General features: G+C 39.9%; 1 protein-coding gene across 1 annotated transcript in view; it reads left to right on the top strand.

Moving 5' to 3' along the window:
- PLBD1 (phospholipase B domain containing 1) overlaps positions 1–21,752 on the top strand; it is a 66,158-nt gene that overhangs the window by 21,571 nt on the left and 22,835 nt on the right. Inside the window, exons 3-6 of the mRNA XM_023226142.1 lie at positions 7,158–7,241; positions 8,524–8,662; positions 12,519–12,659; positions 13,432–13,576. Of these exons, the coding sequence (XP_023081910.1) occupies positions 7,158–7,241; positions 8,524–8,662; positions 12,519–12,659; positions 13,432–13,576 (509 nt within the window). The remainder of the gene's footprint in view (positions 1–7,157; positions 7,242–8,523; positions 8,663–12,518; positions 12,660–13,431; positions 13,577–21,752) is intronic.

Genomic DNA, 21,752 nt, shown 5'->3' with positions numbered 1-21,752 from the left:
TTTTTTTTTTTTTTTGAGACAGAGTCTCACTCTGTTGCTCAGGCTGAGTGCAGTGGCACAATCTCGGCTCACTGCAACCTCCGCCTCCCAGGTTCAAGCGATTCTCTAGGTTCAGCCACTTGAGTAGCTGGGATTACAGGCATGCACCACCACTCCCAGCTAATTTTTGTATTTTTAGTAGAGACAGGGTTTCACCATGTTGGCCAGGCTGGTCTTGAAATCCTGACCTCAGGCAATCTGTCTGCCTCAGCCTCCCAAAATGCTGGGATTACAGGCATGAGCCACCGTGCCCGGCCCACTCTCAAAAAAATTTCTAATGTATCAAATAGTAATTATTTGTAATTTAAAATTGACCACAAAATACCAAAGACGATGATAACCAGCCCTTATATACCATTTACAATGTGCCAGACTCTGTTCAAAGCATTTGACATATGTTGTTATTTAGTCCACAATACCATGAGGTGTGCATCATGATAATCTTCATATTATTTACATGAAAACTTGGGAGGTGAGATAACTAGCTGAGAGTCACGAAGCTTGTGAGTAGGAGCCAGGATTGGAAAGGAGGCTATCTAGCCCCAGAGTTTGCATGCACGTGCCCCGCTACCACAGACAAATGGATTCATCGCTGTGGGAAATACTAAAGGAGCCCAATATGGTCTCTGACTCAGGGAGTCCAAACAGGAGAGCGTAGGAGGTAGCACATGACAGGTGCTAAATGATGTGTCATTGCCATCATGCAAAAATATTCTGGGAAAGATGGGTGTGCACATGTCTTTCTGATCTCAACATGTAGAAGAGGTGTTGAAGAGGTAAAGGTGAGCAAAATCTCAGCCAACTTAGCAGGAAACTTACTGACTTTACACACTGCAGGAACTGAAACTAAACCTGACTCATCCATGAGGTTGACACTAGTGTTGTCTCTGTTGAGAATTCAGAAGCATAGAGAAGTTGGAATCCTGTTTTAGTGAGATATAGCTTAGAAGTAGTGGAATCAAGCTTTAAACTCAGAGCTCAAAGCCTGAATTCTTTAATGTTACACTACATTGCTCTGCCACACAGAAGTGTAGGGTCCCAGGCCCAGGGATCAGAGAAGGGCTTCAACCTGAAGAGACTGCAAGAAGATTGTATTCCTTGGAGCTTCTGTGTGTGGCAGGATCAGGTGAGGCCCCCACTTCTCATCTCAAGGTGGAGGTTTCTCTCCCCTTGTACTGAATGTCAGAATCAAAAAAGCTAGTCTCCACACCCAAGAAAAAAAAAAAAAAAAAAGCCAGGGGCAGTGGCTCACTCCTGTAATCCCAGCACTTTGGGAGGCTGAGGCAGGCGGATCACCTGAGGTCAAGAGTTCAAAACCAGCCTGACCAACATGGTGAAACCCCATGTCTACTAAAAATACAAAATTACCTGGGTGTGGTGGCACACGCCTGTAATCCTAGCTACTTGGGAGGCTAAGGCAGTAGAATTGCTTAAACCTCTGTAACAAAAGTTGCAGTGAGCTGAGATCACACCACTGCACTCCAGCCTGGGTGACAGAGCGAGACTCCATCTAAAAAAAAGAAAAAAGAAAAAAAAAGAAACCAGAAGAAAAATTTTAATACTTTAAAACCAGAAGAAAAATTAAAAAAATTAATACCTTTAATAACACAGTAACCTTCCTGTATTTCCGTCTGTCTTGTCTATGGTTATGTAGTAGACATTCTCAGCAATGACACTCAAGTCAGGATTCATGTTCCTCTGTTTAAGGATTCTCCCATCTAGACAATGTTGCCATTTGGGGTTGGGTTATTCTTCACTGTGGTAAAGCTGTTCTGTACCTTGTGGGATCTTCGGCAGCATCTGTGGCCTCTACCCACTAGCTACCAGTTGCACCTTCCCCCTCACTCAGTGTGCAACCAAAAATGTCTCCAGAAATGCTCCCTAAAGGGAAAAATCATGCCAGTTGAGAACCACTGCCTTATCTTGAAACAGACTGAAAAATTTGGGGGATCTGGGACTCTGCGTGGAGCCAAGCAGGGTGCAGTGATGGAAGACTTTGGATAAAAAGTATGAAGTTTTTGTTTCTTTACCTGAGTGAACATTGTAAGTGAAAAGCCCACAAGTTATTTGTTTCCAATAAATAAAACTGTTTTCATATAACTCTTTTTTTTTTTTGAGATGGAACCTTGCTCTGTTGCCCAGGCTGGAGTGCGGTGTCATGATCTCTGCTCACTGCAACCTCCGCCTCCTGGGTTCAAGCAATTCTTGTACCTCAACCACCCAAGTGCTGAGGTTACAGGCATATGCCACCATGCCCAGCTTTTTGTATTTTTAGTAAAGACAGGGTTTTGCCATGTTGCCAAGGCTGGTCTTGAACTTCTGATCTCAAGCAATCCACCAGCCTCGACTTCCCGTACTGCTGGGATTACAGGTGTGAGTCACCGTGCTGGCCTTCATATAACTTATTTTAAGAGTATGAGGCCAGGACAAAGGATCCCTTTCTTGTCACCCACACACTTGTCTAGCTTTATTGCTGTTCTTGCTCTTGTATTTAGAGGTAGTAGAAGGTAACTAAATGGATCAAAGCAAAGGTCTGTAATAGCATAAACTATATGTAAATAATAGTGTAATGTGATGATTCAATTTAATATATATACACAGGTAATTGGAAGAAAAAATTCTCATGAGGTAAAGTTTATTAAATTCCAGTACCACAAAATAAAAAATTTCAAAGGATCATAATGTTGTGTACTTCACCAGCAATAAAACTATTCTCGGATTATTAGTTTCAGTTCCGGAAACTACTAGATAAAGAATATCTAAAGTTTCAAAGTGTAGGAGCCAAATTCCCATTCTTGGAATCCAAATGGCCTCTAATTCTGAAGTCCCTACATCAGTGAAAAGCATCAGATAAAAACCAGAATGAGGACTGTAGGTAAACATTCAGTCCAGAGGCTGCAGGGACTTCCTCTTTGCTCTAAACTTTACAGCAAATTATAGGGAAAATATGAGAAATAAAACCTCACAGTAACACAGCTGGGCTCCAGAACAAGATTAAATGCCTCTTCTACCGGAAATTGTGTGTGTGTGTGTGTGTTTTTTTTGTTTTGTTTTGTTTTTGTTTTTTTTTTGAGACGGAGTCTCGCTCTGTCGCCCAGGCTGGAGTGCAGTGGCCGGATCTCAGCTCACTGCAAGCTCCGCCTCCCGGGTTCACGCCATTCTCCTGCCTCAGCCTCCCGAGTAGCTGGGACTACAGGCGCCCGCCACCTCGCCCGGCTAGTTTTTTGTATTTTTTAGTAGAGACGGGGTTTCACCGTGTTAGCCAGGATGGTCTCAATCTCCTGACCTCGTGATCCACCCGTCTCGGCCTCCCAAAGTGCTGGGATTACAGGCTTGAGCCACCGCGCCCGGCCTTCTACCGGAAATTGAACAGATAACAAAGTGATAAAATACGAATCTACTGGCCCTTGGCCTGAAGCCAGCAGAGGCAGCCACCTGCTGATGGGTAAGGGCCTCAATGCTTTGAGTGAGCTGAGTCAACGCTGGGAGCCAGAAGTAACCTTGATGCTTTTAACTGCTTGTAGAAAGGAGGCCACAAAATAGTGTTGGTGATGTAAGTCCTAGCCTATAGATTTATAAGAAACGGTAAACTTGGGGGTGGGGAGGTGGTGGCAACCAAAAGTCAAATCATTCACATGCTGGTTTAGTTATTTACAAATATCGCTGCAATATTCCATAGGACGGAAGTCCCAAAAAGGCACTGTAAAACCTAGTCCCTAGGACTCAGATGGAGGCATTTGGACAGGGAAAGAGGGAGGGAGAGAGGGAGAAAGACAAAGAGGGGGGAAAGAAAAATGCCTACACACCAAAGTTCCAAAATCCACAAAGAAATTGAAAGATAGTTAACAAAATCAACCACGTGAGTATACTCCAAATTAATTTTTAGAATGGTTTAACAAAGACTTTACATTTGCATAGGGTGCTTTAAATTATAAATGAAAGAAAACTTGGAGAATTTGTTAAACAAGGAGTAAGAAGTAAAAAGACGGATTTTTTAAAAGAGCTTGCTAGAAATGTAAAAGAAAATTATAGAAGTTAAATTTTTAAAAATCTCAGTACATAGACAAACCCTTGACTAGATACAATCAGATAAAAAATTCTGAATCGGATATTAGTACTGAGGGATTTATACGATACACAGCCCAAAGAGAGAAAGGGTAAAACTTAGGAAAAAACTGTTACTGGACATAGCAATTGGATTGAGAAACTCTCATATAGACCTATTAGGAGTTTCAGAAAAAGAGACTAGAGGCAATTGCAGATAAGCAATAATTGACAAGGTAATTGCTGAGAATTTATCAAAATGGAAAAAACAGGCCCAGTGCAATGGCTCACTCCTATAATCCCAGTACTTTGGGAAGCTGAGGTGGATGGATCACCTGAGGTCAGGAGTTCAAGATCAGCCTGGCCAACATGGCAGAACCCCATCTCTACTAAAAATACAAAAATTAGTCAGGCATGGTGGCAAACGCCTGTAGTCCCAGCTACTCGGGAGGCTGAAGCAGGAGAATTGCTTGAACTTGGGAGGCGGTGGTTACAGTGAGCCAAGATCACACGGCTACCCTCCAGCCTGGGTGACAGAGCAAGACTGCGTCTCAAAAATAACACAAAAAACAAAAAACACAAGTCCTTAGTTGGAAGACGCAGCCTTTTAAATTGCTATAATGCAGCAGATGAGACTGCAGACAATTGAAGATAAAGGGAACTATCTTAAAAGCTATTAGAAAGGAAAGACATTAACTACAAAGGAATCTCAGCTAGGAAGCATATTGTGGATCATCAGCAACAGTGTCAGAAGACATCAAGATATTATCTTAAAAGTATTGAGGAGAAATATCTAACTAGAACGTTACAACCGTTTAAATCATCAAGAGGAGGGGCAAAATAATAATATGTTCAGATACATAAAACAGTTTACCACCCAAAGACTTCATTACACTGTTAGAGGCTATACTTTACCAAGTATAATAGGAGGGAAAGTGTGGTGTATAAGGAACAATCATTAATACAAGAAACAAACAAACAAAAAAAAAATAATACAATTTAATTGTAAAGGTTAAAAAGAAAATGTTTTTTGTTTTTTTCCCCGAGATGAAGTCTTGCTCTGTTGCCCAGGCTGTAATGCAATAGCATGATCTTGGCTCACTGCAACCTCCGCCTCCCAGGTTTAAACCATTCTCCTGCCTTAGCCTCTGGAGTAGCTGGGATTACAGGTGCATGCCTCCAGATCCGGCTACTTTTTGTGTGTATGTATTTTTAGTAGAGACGGGGTTTCACCATGTTGGCCAGGCTGTTCTCACATTCCTGACCTCGTGATCCGCACACCTCGGCTTCCCAAAGTGCTGGGATTACAGGTGTGAACCATTGTACTTGGCCTAAGAAAATTATTTTTAAATAAAAAATTTTAATTAAAAAGGTATAACTAAATCTTTGAACAATAACATGATGGAGGATGTCAATGGATAGTTGAAATGTGCTAAAATATGCTTTATGTTTGAAGGAAGAGAGAAATATAAAACTCATTTAGACTTTATAAGAAAATACTAGTTATATCTTTTTAATGTTAAGAATAAAAATACATTCTATAGGTTTTAACTCAGCAGAATTGAAAAGAAAATAACAGAAGTATTATCTAAACAAAGAAAACATAAAAGAGGGGACAAATAAAGGGATAGTAAATGGAAAACAGAAAAGATTATAGAAATAAATCCAAGAGGCTGGGCACGGTGGCTCACGCCTGTAATCCCAGCACTTTGGGAGGCTGATGCGGGCAGATCACGAGGTCAGGAGATTGAGACCATCCTGGCTAACTAACACGGTGAAACTCCATCTCTACTAAAAATACAAAAAATTAGCCAGGGGTGGTAGTGGGCGCCTGTAGTCCCAGCTACTCGGGAGACTGAGGCAGGAGAGTGGCCTGAACCCTGGAGGCGGAGCTTGCAGCAGTGAGCCGAGATCGCGCCACTTCACTCCATCCTGGGCGGCAGAGTGAGACTGTCTCAAAAAAAAAAAAAAAGAAAGAAAGAAAGAACTCCAAGAATATTAAAATCCCAGTGAATGTAAGTGGATTATTTTAATCAATTAGAAATATTAAGTATACACCATATGAGACATTTTTAATTTAAGTTTTCAAATAATTACAAATGCCCAATAATCTTATGAAGAATGGAAATTAAATGGAGGGACTATTTAAAACCTATCAAATTGTTGAAAGTTGAAAAGTCTCACAATCTGAAGTGTTGGTAAGGCTGTGGAAGAAGAAGTGTAACATATAAGCAAGTAGGGATAGAAATTGGTACCATCAATGTGGAGAACAGTTTGGCAATATCTAGTTACTTTATAGCTATATGGAATACTTACCCCAACTATTATTCATATGTGTATGTATGTGTGTGTGTGTGTGTGCATGTCCTAGAAGAACATGCAAATGTGTGAAAAAAAAAAAAGACATATACAAAAACATTTGAAGTTGCATTATAATAGGAAGAAATAAAAGATCAGTTAAATGTCCATCATGGGAATGCATACATGAATATGGTCATACCATGGAATAGTATCAGAGTATCAGCAGTTAAAAAGAATAAATTTAAGTAGCAGATAACGTAGATATTTCTTCAAAAATCATATTGAGATAAATAAGTTAAGAGTGATCAGTATGATCTTTTTTATAGTGTGTTGCGAACATGATAATTCTACGCATTATTTGTGGTTAAATGTATATGTAGTAATTGCATATAAACCTGCATGGGAATAATCAGATTTGAGACTGAAGTTATTACTTCCTGGGAGAAGGGAAAAGAATTAGCATCAGGAAGTGCACACAGGGGCTTTGACTCTACTTTTTTGTTTGATTTTTTAAATATACGTGGCAAACGTGGCAAAATATAATAATTTAATAAAGTTGGGTGGTGAATACTTGGGTGTTTTAAATATTCTATCCTTTTCTATATGTCGTAAATATTTCCCAATTTGAAATTGTGCATTTATTAAGGAAAAAAGATAGTAGGGAGAGTTTGTAATTAGGGACTCCTAGTTAACCAAATGATTGAATAATTTACTGTGATGGAGAAATCCAAGAATAAAAATAGAAATCTAGTAATTTTCATGTATCATTTCAGACACATGAATGACCACTACACAAACCTCTACCCACAGCTGATCAGGAAACCTTCCATCATGGATGAAGTGCAGGATTTTATGGAGTACGTATAATAGCTTTTCTCTTTTCGTTGTTTTTAATGCTGCAGGGACTGAATCTGTAATTTCAAGCAGCAATTTTTTCTTCGTCAATTTCTTTATAAATCTCTTTAGCAGGACTCTAGAGTTGTTCTTGTAGTAGGGTATAGCACTTTTTGGTAATGGCATGAAAACTGCTTTCAAACAACATGCTCTCTAATGTCAGCTCTTTCAAAGGTTGAGTTGAACATCGCATAATCAATTGCTGACACGGTTAGAGGAACATCACCAGTGTAAAGTATCAGTGTTAAGTCCCTGGATCTCTTCCTCATGGAGGCCCTTCTCCTTCTTGCAGGGATCCCCTCTCTTCACTCTTCAAGGTGTTTCCTTTTCATAAGCCTGCTTACTAATCCTAACTGAGGTCTTTGATAATATCTAAAGTCATAATTCTTAACACCCTCTGAGAATATTTACATTTTAATAAAGTTTTCTGAAGACTAAAATTTTAAATGTGTTTACATTTGTGGGATGACAGGAGATTAATTTGGGGACAGAAAGGCTCTTGAGTTGGCCCTCCAAATTGCACTCTAAGCAACCTCTTCATGAAATGCTAAAAGTCCCATAGAGCTTCAGTTAAAAACCACTGGGCTAGATCCCATGAAGCAAGGCCATTATTCTAAGACTGATCGCCTGAACAAGTCAGAAATAGTTTTCAGTATACAAAGTTATATCAAATCATCCCATGAAAGTTCAGAGAACTGGAAGAATGAAAGGACCATTAAAAAATGACATTTTTGCTACCATGCTAGGACAGAGGCATTGAGGCAGTTCCTAATAACAACTGAAATGGAATGAATCATAAGCTATGCAAATGGTCTGAGAGGAATACAAACAGATATCAACCACCTTGCCATTAGATTTTGTCCGGTTGTTTAGCTTTACTACTTCTACAGCTAAAAGTAAGGTTAATCAACGTGTCTTTATTGACTTAGTGAAACATTGTGGTTTTGCACAAAATGCATTTGGATAGTCTCTCCTTGACATTTTTAGGTCTCGTATCACAGGTAGGTCAGCATCACACTTGTGCTTTCGTTCTAGATACAGCACAGAAGAAGCTGTGAAAGAAGAATCAAAACCCTAGGCAGAAATTAAAAATCAGAATTTTCCCTGAAATCCTTTGAGTGACTGGAGTGTTACCAGATCTAGAATTTAAATCACATTAGAGTATATAATCTCTCAATGCTGGTTTGATTTACCTTTGAATGAGTAACTATTGAGACTGTAGTGCAAATCTAATTTCTCTTCCAGGAAGCAAGATAAGTGGACCCGGAAAAATATCAAAGCATACAAGGATGACTCATTTTGGAGACATACAGGCTATGTGATGGCACAAATAGATGGTCTCTACGTAGGAGCAAAGAGGAGGGCTATCTTAGAAGGGACGAAGGTAGGATTTTAAACAAGCTTCTCAGAATTTACGCAGTATGGTAAGAATATTGAATGTTATCTTTAACATTACAGTTTAGAAGCAGATCAAAGTAGAACTACAGTATAAATTCCTTACAGACAAGAACTGTCATAGCTGTCATATTAGCACCTAATTTACAAAATTACAAGCCCCAAACACAGGTAAGCCAACTTGTTTCTGTATTTTTTCAATCTCCCATAATACTGGGCTCAAGATTAGGTTAAAAAGCATGGTATGAATGTACTGGGTTTTTAACTAATCTGATAAAAGTAGTGTTTTAGACTGCATGCTCATTAAGATAAGATGTTTAAGTATATAAATTCTATGTTTCCCACACTCCACAACATTCATGTAAACACATATCCACACAAACACATATGCATTATAATTCTTGGGGAAAGCTTTACTGACTCACTGAGGCTTCCAAGGTACCATTTGATATACTTCCAAAAATTGTGGATGTTTTGTTTCCTTGGATAATATATGTATAAATGAAATATGTATATTATATAACCTTTTGTCTATTTTGCCAGTATATATGTATATAATATGTATATTATATAACTGTCTTTTTGCCTATTTTGACCAGTGTGTGTATATATATAAAATTAAGTGCACAGCTTTTCTTTGAACTTTTTGTCTATTTTGTCCAATGTGTGTATATATGTATATATACATATATACGCACATATATACATGTACATGTCTGTGTCTGTGTGTATATGTGTGTATATATGTGTGTATATACACATATATGTTGATACATGTCAAAATAATGCCCAGTGAAAGCAGTGAGTTACAGAAAAATGCATACAGTAAGACTCTAACTTTTTTTTTTGAGTCAGAGTCTTGCTCTGTCACCCAGGCTAGAGTGCGGTGGCACGATCTTGGCTCACTGCAACCTCTGCCTCCTGGGTTCAGGTGATTCTCCTGCCTCATCCTCCCAAGTAGCTGGGACTACAGGCGTGAGCCACCACTCCCAACTAATTTTTGTATTTTTGGTAGAGATGAGGTCTCACCATGTTGGTCAGGCTAGTCTCGAACTCCTGACCTCAAATGATCTACCCACCTCAGCCTCCCGAAGTGCTGGGATTACAGGTATGAGCCATTGTGCCCAGCCCATACAATATGACTCTATCTGTGCAAATTCAAAAAAGGTAGAGTTTTAAAAATATATCTTAAAAAAAAATATATATATAGGTGATAAATAATAGAGCGGCAGGTAATGAGCTACACAAAATTTAGCATAGTGGTTGACCGCTGGCAGGAAAGGAGAGAGATGAGATTGGAGACTTCTAAGGCACTGCTGATGTTCCATTTTTTTAAACTGAATTGACTACATCGGTGTTTATTTATTTTTCCTTAAATTGTATGTGTACATCTTTATTCTTTCAGATGTGTAATATCATCTGTCCTTACGCTTCTAAGCAGCATTCCAACGTATGGATATATTTATTATACAGTATAACAAAAGAAATGCAAATATCAATTACAGTGGGATACTGTTTTGCACCTAAGAGATTGGAGATAAACTAAATGTTTAATATGTTATTGAGGATGGAAGAGTTTGATTTTTTTATTTAGAGGCAGAGTCTCGTTCTATCACCTAGGCGGGAGGGCAGTGGCTTGATCTTAGCTGCAACCTCTGCATCCGGGGCTCAACCAATTCTCGTGCCTCAGCCTCTTGAGTATCTGGGAATACAAGCATGCACCACCCTGCCCAGCTAGTTTTTGTATTTTTAATAGAGATGGGATTTCACCATGTTAGCCAGGCTGGTCTCAAACTCCTGACCTCAGGTGATTCATCGGACTCGGCCTCCCAAAATGCTGGGATTACAGTCGTGAGCCACTGCACCCGGCCAGAAGAGTATATTCTATGAGAACAATTCGTGTGAGAACAATTTGGCAATATCTATTAAAATCTAAATTACTTCTAGGAATTTATCCCACACGTAGACTCAAACATAAACAAAATGATGTGTCCGAGATTAATTATTGTGGCATTGTTTATAATAGCAAAAGACTAGAAACCACTTGAAAACTCATCAAAGAAAAGACTAGTTAAAAATATTATAAAACATCCATACATTGGAATGCTGCTTAGAAGAGTGAAGACAGGCCAGGTGTGGTGGCTCACGCCTGTAATTCCAGCACTTTGGTGGCCAAGGTGGGTGGATCACCTGAGGTCAGGAGTTCTAGACTAGCCCAGCCAACATGGTGAAACCCCATCTCTACAAAAAACTACAAAAATTAGCTGGGCATGGTAGCGGGCACCTGTAATCCCAGCTACTTGGGAGGCCGAGGCAGGAGAATCGCTTGAACTCGGGAGGCGGAGGTTGCAGTGAGCTGAGATTGCGCCATTGCACTCCAGCCTGGGCAAAAAGAGTGAAACTCTGTCTCGAAAATAAGGAAATAAATAAATAAAAAATAAAAATAAAAAGAAGAGTGAGGACAATTTTTACATCCAATATAAAAACATCCCCAAAACAGTAAATGAAAGATATTAAGACAAAAAAAAAAAAAAAAATCAAGGTGAATAACAGTGCGTATAACACACTACCATGTATGTTTTTAAAAATTGTATTTACAAGACATTTTTAAAACTCTGGATCCAAGATCACAGTGCCAATAGGGAAAAATAAAAAATCAAAAACTGGCAGTATATGCAAAAAAACTAGCAAAATGATTAACTAGAAATGGTAGTACCCGAGTAAATGGAGAACAGGTAAAGGAGGAGATTTTCTGCTATAAACATTATTATAATTTTTAAAATCTTGAGTAATAAATGCATAACTTATTCAAACAAACAAAACAGAGATATTTATATAAATAAAAATTGGATTGAGTTTTTGCTTTGGTTTTAGTTTTTTGGCTAAAATGTTATTTGTGTTTGTCTTCCCACCACCTCTACTCCAAAACCAATTTGTTGATGCCCAACTCGGACCTGCTCCAGCAGACTGAATCTTCCTGGAGCAGTGCTCTCCAGTTTACACAAAGTTCATGTTCAAGTACAATCTGATAATTGCTTCAGAGTTAATGCTGGCCAGTCAGTTGGTCTTACAGCAAACACACAATCAAACCCAAAAGCTTCTTAGTTGAATGTTTTTGCTGTATAGCAGTGGTTCGTGTCTAAGAGTGGTTTCTCTCCAGAGAACACTTGGCAATGTCTTGGAGACATTTTTGGTCGCCAAAACTGGGAAGTTGCCACTGATACCTAGTGGGTAGAGGCCAGGAATGATGCTAAACATCTCACAATGCACAACAACCGAAAAGAAAGTATTAACTGGCTCGAAATGTCAATAGTGCTGAGGTTGAGAAGCACTGCTGTAGAGTGCAAACAGAAAACTCTACTTTACTCTCCAAGGAGCCACTCCCAAATTCTGTGGCTATCAAAACATGCCAAAACAGCTCTTCTAAACTATAAAGCCATAAAAATTATTTTATAAGCTACAATAAAAATCTAGCATAAGAGACTCTTCGGAAATAAAGAATTTTTTTTTTTTTTTTTTTTTTTTTTTTGAGATGGAGTCTTGCTCTGTCACCCATCTAGAGTGCAGTGGCGCGATCTCGGCTTATTGCAAGCTCCGCCTCCCAGGTTTACGCCATTCTCCTGCCTCAGCCTCCCGAGTAGCTGGGACTACAGGCGCCCACCACCACGCCCGGCTAATTTTTGTATTTTTAGTGGAGTCGGGCCTCCCAAAGTGCTGGGATTACAGGTGTGAGCCACTGCGCACAGCCTGCAAGGGAATAATTTAATGGGTCCCTAACAAGCGGAAAAACAGGAAAAGATGTCTGTCACAAATCGATGTTAAGTGCAGTCTTTGTCCTTTCCTAGCCAATGACCCTGTTCCAGATTCAGTTCCTGAATGCTGTTGGAGATTTATTGGATCTGATTCCCTCACTCTCTCCCACAAAAAACAACAGCCTAAAGGTTTTTAAGAGATGGGACATGGGACATTGCTCCGCTCTTATTAAGGTAAGACATAGTAGCTCCTTTTGCCTTGTTCTGGTTCATACAGACTTTTTCTATATAGCGCCCAAGTATAGCAACATCTCATCACCCCTGGCTATAACAGTATATCAGCTCGTGGGTTCTTCAATGGTAGAAGTTAAGAACTGGAAGTAACTTTGATGGACAGAATTTTAAGTACATGATGTTACATCTATTTCTTCCACCATTCCTTCCATGCTGTGTACACCTGCCACTTCCACCTTCTAGAATCTTCCATTTTGTTTTTTTGTTTTGTTTTTGAGCTGGAGTCTCACTCTGTTGCTCCGGCTGGAGTGCAGTGATGTAATCTCGCCTCACTGCAACTTCTGCCTCCCAGGTTCAAGCGATTCTCCTGCCTCAGTTTCCCAAGTAGCTGGGACTACAGGGGTGTGTCACCATGCCTGGTTAATTTTTCTTGTTTTTTTTTGGTATAGACAGGGTTTCACCATTTTGGCCAGGCTGGTCTTGAACTCCTGACCTCAAGTGATCCGCCTGCCTTGGCCTCCCAAAGTGCTGGGATTTTGAGCGTGAGCCACCATGCCCAGCTAGAGTCTTCCATTTTGAATGTTAGAAGGAAGAGTCTGTTTGGGGCCACATTAAAGGATAATCTTGACTCCTTGGCCATATTTTTTGGTCATCAATATAGCAATAAACACTTACCTGAAAGGGCACAATCCCTGTATGCCTCTTACACTTAAGACAATTGCAGTCAGTTAGCTGTGTACATCTGTGTAATCCGCTATGATTCTGGCTGTAGGTTCTTCCTGGGTTTGAGAACATCCTTTTTGCTCACTCAAGCTGGTACACGTACGCAGCCATGCTCAGGATATATAAACACTGGGACTTCAACATCAAAGATAAAGATACCAGCAGTAGTCGCCTCTCTTTCAGCAGTTACCCAGGTAAATGAATTTAAAGAAACATCTGAGCACTTTGAGTACTATTCCCGGATAAAGCCTTAGTGACTCAGTGTTAACTGCAATGGGAGAAGAAATGTTTAATGGTTAGTAGATATTAACAATCAATCTGATTTTCAGAGTGCTTTTGAAGAAATATAGCTCAAATACTTTTATTTAATAGAATGACATAAACAAGGTTACTAGAATTGGCAAATAGAAGACACTTTGTAAATGTAAATGGCTACATCTAAATTTATTTCAACAAATGCCAACTGAGTATGTATCAAGCCCAAGACACTTTGCTAGGCTCTGCAGCAGAAGCAATGAAGACATGGCTGATCCTGCACTCAGGTACCACCTGGAGAGCCTGTAGTGTTTCTTTTATTTACTGCAATATCCATAGCACTTAACCTTAGCGTGTGGCATCGAGTACTTAATAAATTGCCAAATGAATGGATGAATGAATGTGTAAGTTTATAAACCTTACATTATAGTCTGGAGGACAATATAAAGTGTAATATGAATAAGAGTAATAATATTACTGAATACTGTATGTACTATAAAAGAAGTGTAACCAGTGTTGTCCATTCCAAGGGGGTGAGACTCACATCTGATTGTTGGGGAAAGAAAAGAAAGGATGACCTTTGAGATAGACCATGAAGGATGGCTAGAATTTGAAGAAGTAGAGATGGATGGGAGAACAGTCCCAGTAGAAGAGAGGTTGCAAATTCCTGGGTCTAAAGGGAACAGGCAGGTGATGTAAATGAATAAAGCAGGTCTGGTTTAAGAAAACAGAAAGTGGAGGCTGGGCGCGGTGGCTCATGCCTGTAATCCCAGCACTTTGGGAGGCTGAGGCTGGCGAATCATGAGGTCAGGAGATTGAGACCATCCTGGCTAACACGGTGAAACCTCGTCTCTACTAAAAATACAAAAAAATTAGCCAGCTGTGGCGGTGGGCGCCTGTAGTCCCAGCTACTCTGGAGGCTGGGGCAGAAGAATGGCGTAAACCCGGGAGGCGTAGCTTGCAATAAGCCGAGATCGCGCCACTGCACTCCAGCCTGGGCAACAGAGCGAGACTCCGTCTCAAGAAAAAAAAAAAAAGAGAGAGAAAGTGGAAACAATTGTAGCAAACATATGACCCATGGAAAGGAGGCAAGGATCAGCTTTCACTATGTGTTTTCCATCCAATAATTTCCAGATTCTCCTACTTAAGATAAAAAACCATGTATTCAAAAAAACAGAACTCACTCTGTAAATCCAACAAAGCGTGTGTGTTAGCATGTGTTAGCCCCAGCCTCCTCAGGAACATTAAGAGCAAAGTCAAGGAGAAAACACTAAATATGTAAGAGTTCAACTGGATACACTGTAACCAACATGACCTTTAATTACATATCTGTAACTTATGGGGTGGTTATACCAAACACCTGTCATATCTATCTACCTTTGTCAGAATATGTTTGGTCTTCCTATCAGAAATTCCTTTTTATTTTTAGAGTCAGGGTCTCACCCTATCACCCAGGCTGGAGTGTAGCGGTACAACAATAGCCCACTGCAGCTTTGACCTCCAGGGCTCAAATGATCCTCTCGCCTCAGCCTCCCAAGTAGTTGACACTACAGGCACACATCACCATGTCTGGCTAATTTAAAAACATATATATTTTATTTAGATGGGATCTTGCTACATTGTCCAGGCTGGTCTTAAGCTCCTGGGCTCAAGTGGTCCTCCAGCCTCAGCCTCCCAAAGTGCTGGGATTAAGGTGAGAGCCATCATGTCCAGCCCCTATCAGGAATTCTGACCAAGGGCATAACCCAGTATTTCTCTGTCCTTGTGACCTGACCCTTTCTTTGAAACCACTTTGATTTCATCTTTGTCTTAGTTTACTTAGTTGTTTTAGCATTGAGGGGGACTAGGGACTCCTCTCTCTGAGTTAGACTGTGCTTTGATTCTTTCACATTCTATTACACTGACATTTAAGGACAGCAAGAGACACAGCAGTCCAGTATTCTTCCTCTTCCTCGTCTTTGTGATAAAATGCAACATTCAGATGTTATGTGCACTGCTTTGAAATCTCTGTGAAATACAATGCTCTCCAGTAGTGTTAACAGTCCTGGACCCCAGAGGTAGTGATGGAGAAGGTCATGGAAGATTTTCTTATGAAATGTATAATCCTGTTAACATTTGCATATGTATCCTTCCAGATGAGATACACAAATAGATATCATAGATAATATGTAGAGCTTTTTGGAGCAATTGAAACTCCAAGAGAGCAAAAGACACTTTTATATATACCCCAAGACGTTTTTACAGGAGCCAATGGAACAGTGGGATTCATATTTTCTCTAACTAGGCAGCTTTGTTCTCCGCACAAACAGGAAAAACATGTGCAGTCTCATTTATGTTACAAATTATTTTATTAAGGGACCAGCAACATTGGATTCATCGAATAGACATGACATAGAACTATGCTTTGCGATGAAGCTCATGCCATCTTAGCTGCTGAGTCCAGAACAAAGCTGGATGGCTTCCTTGTTTTTCTTTGATGGAGGAGTGCCATGGTAGATTGAATAGGTTAGGAGTGTCGAGTTATTTTTTCATCAAAGAACGCAGAGCCTGGAGGCTCTTCAAGATCTGTGCAAGGATATTAAGAATTCCTGAGTCAGTAGTTGAGAATAATGTGCTGTGTTTTTGAAATTTGCTCAGAGAGTAGATCTTAAGTATTCTCACTACACACACGACACACAAAGGTAGCTATGTGAGGTGCTGAATATGTTAATTAGTTGGATTGTGGAAATCATTTCACAATGTATAGGTGTATCAAAACATCATGTAAACCTTGAATATATACAATTTTTATTGTCAGTTATGCCTCAATAAGATTGGAAAAAAGAAGATGGAAGTGAAGTTAATTAGGAATTAAGCAAATAACTTGTGTTGACATAGCAGTTTGTATGTTTGTATTAAAATTAAATGGAGGCAATATAAAAATTAAAAACAAATGAAAAGAATTCCTGAGTCAGAACATACAGATCCACTCAAGAAACATTCCTGACTTGGCTGAAGCACGTTAGAGATGATGGTAACTGGGATGCTACAACTACCATCATGCTAAAGATACAGAGAATTCTGAGGATTTCATATGCTCCTATCCACCTTTTACAACACATCATGGCCTTCCTGCTAAATTTTTTGGAGTGACCGTCAAGATCATTGCCATGAAAAACGCTAAAGCTTCAAGACGGGATATTTTGCGTGTTTTCTGAGGTTTGTAGGAAGGAAAAAGGCAGAGCTTGGACAGCTGCTAAACTCTTTCAACGTATGAAGTCCAACTGCTTTACTTTGGTGAGCCATATCTTTCTCGCTGTAAAATGAGGCTAATAGAATGCTTGCTTCATAAAGTTGTAAACATTATATAGTTTATTCATCAACAATTTTCTGTTAAATTGGGCTAGGCAAAGGATTGTTGATGGAGACCAGCATAGACACAATTCCTACTGTCACAGTTTACTTTCTGTTGAGAAGTAGAGGCCAATAAAAAAAATGACATTAGAGTGTGATTTTTTGTAATAAGAGAAAGGCTAGTCTGGGAACATTGAGAAAGCTAAGAGAAAGGAAAATTTAAGTCGAGGCACAAAACCAAGATAATTTAGCCAAGCCCAGTGGGGATACAGTGGTAGAAAGTTCCTTGAGGAACAAACAGTATATGGGCAAGAGACAGCATCAAGAAGGCCAGAGAGAGGGAATGAGGCATGATATGAGGCCACTAAAGTGACAAGTGAAAGGGACATGAGTAGATTTGCATTTGTGGATTATCCGGCCCATTAGAGAAGGACAAGAGAGGCTGCCAGCAGAACATTTAGAAGGCTGGTGCAATAATCCAGGCAACTCAAACCACCATATTTTGTAAATGGTCAATCAGCATATGGATGGAAGCTTGATAATCCCTCTTCAAGAGGATAGCAAGTATGACTGCTGAATTACTGAAACACAACACAATGTTATGTGTCCTCCTGTTGTCCTTGCAAGAATCCCTGAGGAATAATTACCTAATAAGAATTGTCAGGACACTCCCCAAATTGTACTCTAGCATAGGAGAATAGAAGGAACAATGGTAATCCTTCACATTTATCAATAATACAAAAGGATTTGCTGCCTTCAGTATGCCCAAACGTACTGAAGCCAGTCTCATGCTGTACGTTCACCAGAGCCTCAGTTCATTCCATAAAAATAGAGGTGGTTATAGGTTAAGAAAACAGAGTAATTTTTATCAATTTAGAAAGAATTTAAGGTGATTTGGTTGTTTAACAGGCTTGGTGTTTTTTAGTCTTTTCTAAAAATACAAAGTGGAGACTAAGGAAATTATTTCACCTAAAGAGCCTAACATGCAATACCCAGGGAAGGTCAAAAGTATACCAAAGTATACCAGGTGCTGATAACCTCAGTACCACCCTTAGGTCTGGGCACAGGAACCCCCACCCTCGCAGCTTGGAATTACCTTCCTGAAAATTACCTAAATCCCCCTCTAGCATCCTGAGACCGGCCAGGCTGGCAGTTTCTTGACCTGTGTCTCTGGGCATCCAGTTTAGAAAGCTCCTTTCCAGAAAATTTCTAAATCCCCCTCTAGTACCCAAGACTGACCAAGATGGCTGAGCCATCCAGGTCAGCTTCTTGAGCCCAGAAAACAATGCACATGGGCCTTTGTCCTATATCTCCCTATGTGTGGGCTCTTCTCCACTCCTGCCCACACATGGGTTCAACAAGATGCCCCGAGGAGCTCTGGGACTCAAGCCTATGGCCTGGTCCTGGTAAGCAGATTCCTCTAGTTGGCCCTCACAGTATATATTTTTTGCAAGATGGTGTGTAACCTAGCTGTCAGAATGGCGGTCACGATGAGCTGGGGTGGCTCGCACGTCAGAGCATATGTTCAGGGATCTATGCTACTGAAAGCCACCTCTTACCCTTGGGTTTCAGCATGCAGCAGGGGAGGACAGTAAAGCGAAAGCGAACTTCGACCTATGAGCTCCACATCTGGCCCGTGTGGTGGCCTCCTCACCCCTGCAGCTGTGCACCGTGTGTCAGGCAGTCCTTGGGGCGGGCTAGGCCTGGCCCCTCTGAGGCCTTTTGAGAACCTTGCTCTACAACACAAACGGGCCTTTGTAGCAAATCTTGCTGCAGTTGATGATGTGACTTCCTACTGCCTTGAGTCAGTCTTAAAACAGATGGATTTTTCTTGTGGGATTGGGACAGCTCTTCCAGCTTGGCTTACAGCCTTCTCACCTATCCTGCCCACTGGTACCCGTGGGTGAGGAGTGAAGGTGGGGGAGGGTTCAGCATGAAAAGAGATTAGGCTCATGAAGACTTGACTTGACTTAAATTGTGAAGACTTAAATTATGAAGACTTCGCTTAAATTTTCCTGGGGCTTTGAGCCTATTCTTTTATCTTCTTATGTACCTACTTTCAAGTACATGCACTTAACATTTAAACAGGCTAAGCAGGCTCATGCCTGTAATCCCAGCAGTTTGGGAGGCCAAGGCAGGTGGATTGTCTTAAGCTCAGGAGTTCAAGACCAGCATGTGCATCATGGCAAGACCCCGTCTCTGCAAAAATACAAAAAATTAGCCAAATGTTCGTGGCTCATGCCTGTGATCCCAGCTGCTCGGGAGGCTGAGGCTGAAGAACAGCTTGAGCCATGGAAGCAGAGGTTGCAGGGAGCCAAGATAGCACCATTGCACTTCCGCCTGGGGGACAAAGTGTGGCCTCATCTCAACAACAACAGCAGCAACAACAACAACAACAAAGAGATTACATTCTAGGGAGGCAGCAATTAGCCTAAAGAGTCCAACAAAAAACATGTTGATCTATGTTTACACCGTAAAATTCCCAGTGTAGCTTTAGTGACCACAAAACAAATTATCATTCACAATTTTTTTAACACTCTGGTAAGACTTGCGTTTGTGATCAACATTGACAAAGCATAACAAGGATTTTTGAGTCATTAGAAGCCAGGATGCACAGGTGGCGTGATAGTTGTTGCAGAGTCATTAAGAGAATGGTGTTAGGGAGCTGCAGAGGCAAGGAGATCTGTGTTGTTTGAATACAAACGGGTTCCAAAAAGTCATGGTTTTGTAATAACAGTATTGCTACCTTTTTCTCATGACAAAAAATAGGAACTTAGCCAGGAACAATGCATTTAATAATAAAGAATACAAAGAAATGGTACCTGGATACCATAAAGAATCTTCACATGCACTGAGTGCCTTTCTCTGCCGACCATCCTAAATCTTCAATGATAAATCTTCATACCTCACATGTACCTATGAATTTTTAAATATATGTTTTTAATCAAATTGTTTGTATAGGCAGGGGTCCTGTTAAAACAAACAAACAAAAACACTTGCCTGAGGCACTGGATACCCCTAAAAAAGTGACTTTGAATAGCCTTGTTCTAGAAGTTTCTGTCCCTAACAAGAAGAGTTTTGAATACATGGTCTGTTTTGCCTAGCAACTGCTGAGGCTAAGTAAGGAAGAAGCCCTGCATTAGCCCTCCCCATACATGTACTTATTTTGGCAATACAAATCAATAATCAAGGAAGTAAGACAAAGAGATAAATCACTAGAAGATGATGGCACTGAAATGGCAGCCAATACAACTGTGTGAAGACCTCAGCACAAAGATCTGATAGTTTTAACCAATTCAGAGAAAATTCACTTGTCAACAACATTGAGTCTTCCAATCCACTAATATAATCTATTTGTTTATTTAGGTCTTTAATTTGAGTCATATCATGTAGTTTTCAGTATTTAGGTCTTACATACCTTTAAGTAAGTTAAATCCTAAGTTATGTTTGATGCTCCTGTAATCAAGATTTTTTTAAATTCTTTTTTCAGTTGTTTGTTCTCATGTATATTTATTGATTACCCATTGCTACATAACAAATTGCTCCAAAAATTAGTGGCTAAAAACAATAATGATTTAGTTACTCATGGTTTCTGTGGATCAGGAATTTAGATAGGGCACAGTGAGGATAATCTGTCTCTACTATGACTGGGGCCTCAGCTGGAAGACTCAAAGACTGAAGGACTGAAATCTCTGATAGCTTAACTGAGACTGGAGTATGGGCTTCCAAAGCAACTTACTAACATAGCTGACAGGGTGGTGCTGGCAACTGGTTCCTCTTCACTTGGGCCTCTCCTCAGAACTGCTTGAGTGTCCTACATGGCAAGACCCCCGGCTTCCTCCAGACCAAGCCATCCAAAAGAACAAGGCAGAAATAGTAATGGCTATTGTGACCTCACCTCAGACGTCAACACTCACTTCCACCAGGTTCTATTAATTAGAAGCAAGGTATTATGACCAACGCACATTCAAGGAAAGGGAATTAGAATCCACCTTTTAAAGAGAAGGGTGCCACATAATTTGTGGAAATTTGAAAACTACCACAATATAGTATGCCTTTTTTGTACATTATTATCCTGAGATCTTTTTAAGTTCACATATCACTTCTAATAGCTTTTTTTATAGATTCCTTAGGATGTTCTATATATACAATCATGTCATCTCTAAAGACAGTCTGACTTCTCCCATCCCTTGTATGTCTTTGGTTTTTTTTGTATGATTGGGCTGGAGAAGACCTCCAGAATAACGGAGACCGTAAGTGGTGAGCATGGAAATCCTTGCCCAATTCCTGACCTGGGGTCAAAAGTATTGTCTTTCACAATAAGTATGATGTTAACTGCAGATTTTTTGTAGATGCCCTTTGTAATGTTAAGGAAGGTCCCTGGTCTTCCTACTTTATTTAATATTTTTATCAATAAATGAGTGTTGCATTTTTCTGAATTCTTTCTCAGCAACTGTTGAAAGGATCATACGAAGTTTTTCCTGTATTAATATGATGAGTTATATTGATTGATTTTCAGATGTTAAACCACTTGAAATTCCTGAGTTAATCCTCACTTAGTCATGATGTGTTATTCTTTGTATTTGTTTTTAGTTCAATTTACTAACATGTGTTAATTATTTTTTTATATGTTTCATAGTATATATATGTATATTATAAAAATAAACCACCATACTTTTTTTTTTTTTTTTTTTTGAGACAGAGTCTTGCTGTTGCCCAGGCTGGAGTGCAGTGGCACGATCTCGGCTCACTGCAAGCTCTGCCTCCCGGGTTCATGCCATT

This window comes from Piliocolobus tephrosceles, chromosome 10, assembly GCF_002776525.5.
Source record: "Piliocolobus tephrosceles isolate RC106 chromosome 10, ASM277652v3, whole genome shotgun sequence".
NCBI lineage: Eukaryota > Metazoa > Chordata > Mammalia > Primates > Cercopithecidae > Piliocolobus > Piliocolobus tephrosceles.
This window is presented reverse-complemented; position numbering and strand designations above follow the sequence as displayed.